This window comes from Perkinsus marinus, assembly GCF_000006405.1.
Source record: "Perkinsus marinus ATCC 50983 genomic scaffold scf_1104296944254, whole genome shotgun sequence".
NCBI classification, from domain to species: Eukaryota; Perkinsozoa; order Perkinsida; family Perkinsidae; genus Perkinsus; species Perkinsus marinus.
This window is the reverse complement of record NW_003211484.1, coordinates 419-1,609: the sequence shown is the minus strand read 5'-3', so window position 1 is coordinate 1,609 and position 1,191 is coordinate 419. Positions and strand designations below refer to the sequence as shown.

Below are 1,191 nucleotides of genomic sequence, written 5' to 3'. Positions count from 1 at the left end.
GTAAGTGAATAAGGTCGTATGAACTCCCTTATTCCTACTTACTTGACAACAACATTGCACAACTGGGAGCAATGGGCCGCTGCGCATGTTCTACCAGCGTCCGTGTTGGCGCATGTTCACGCCAAAGAAACGCATTTGGTCAAGGACGACTCGAAACAAGAACGGCATGATGGAAACTTCGGGGTACAGTTTCATCAGAAATCATGGCAGATTCGACTCGGTCAGGTTTTGAGACGTGATGAAATACCATCGGACGTGGGGAAAGCGATGCAACGACTAAGACGAGAATACGGCGAGTAAGAAATAGAAAGATAACAATTTCGCTCCAACCTTGCGAACGGTGCAATCAGGAACCCTCCTCCAGAGTTGAGACGGCTGGAAGAGTGAGACGGCCAGTTCCTTAGACGATTCATACAAAGGGCTATCACTAAGTCACGTTGTCTTGGTAGATACCTCCATCATGAAGCCCGGCTAAGGCAAAACGTTCTTCCCGAAATTCGCACTCAAATGCGACATAATTTTGAGGAAGCCACTCGAATCCCTAAAGTAGCAACGACAAATACCGCCTCAAAATGATGATTTTTTTCTGAGGTAGGTTTTTCGACCAGCCATACATCAAGGATTCCAGACTGCTATGGCGCTCAACGGCGTGGTAAGGGAAATGTTCCTTGATAGGAGTAGTGGATGCTGACTCAGTTGGATGGTGAGAAGTCAATAATCGGTCACACTGATATCAAAGATATCGCTAGGGACGTTGTGAAGGATACAGGACAAGCTTTGTATTAGAGTAGATCTTTGCACAGAAGCACGCCATCTTTGACAGGCTCCATTTCGGGAAGTTCGAAAGCTTGACAGAGAAACTGAAAGATGCGATGGCACCGCTCGATCACGACTTGAAGGTCGCTGGTATGGCCAATGCTTGCCTGATACTCATGTGTGATGAGATAGCCCATCGGACTAGTGGATGCAGTTTTCTGTGGATATCCTTGTTCTTGTTAATGAGTTAGTGAAAACTTCAACATGCACAGTCTTCGGGGTTAGCCGCCAAGTTCTCACTCTTAGACTAAGAGTCTTACACTGTGATCACGGTATTGGCAAAGAGTCTTAGTCAATACAGTAATAGTACAATTGACGCTGTACTAGTAAGGATGACAAGTACAACAATCATCTAATATGGGATGGATACTTGTG

General features: G+C 45.7%; 1 protein-coding gene across 1 annotated transcript; it reads left to right on the top strand.

Moving 5' to 3' along the window:
• Positions 1-507: 507 nt before the first annotated feature.
• On the top strand, positions 508-786 carry Pmar_PMAR001833 (hypothetical protein; the record flags this gene model as incomplete). Its single annotated transcript, XM_002780661.1, has 3 exons — positions 508-546; positions 596-652; positions 697-786. The coding sequence occupies 3 exons, from the start codon at positions 508-510 to the stop codon at positions 784-786; spliced, it is 186 nt and encodes a 61-aa protein (XP_002780707.1).
• Positions 787-1,191: the final 405 nt, after the last annotated feature.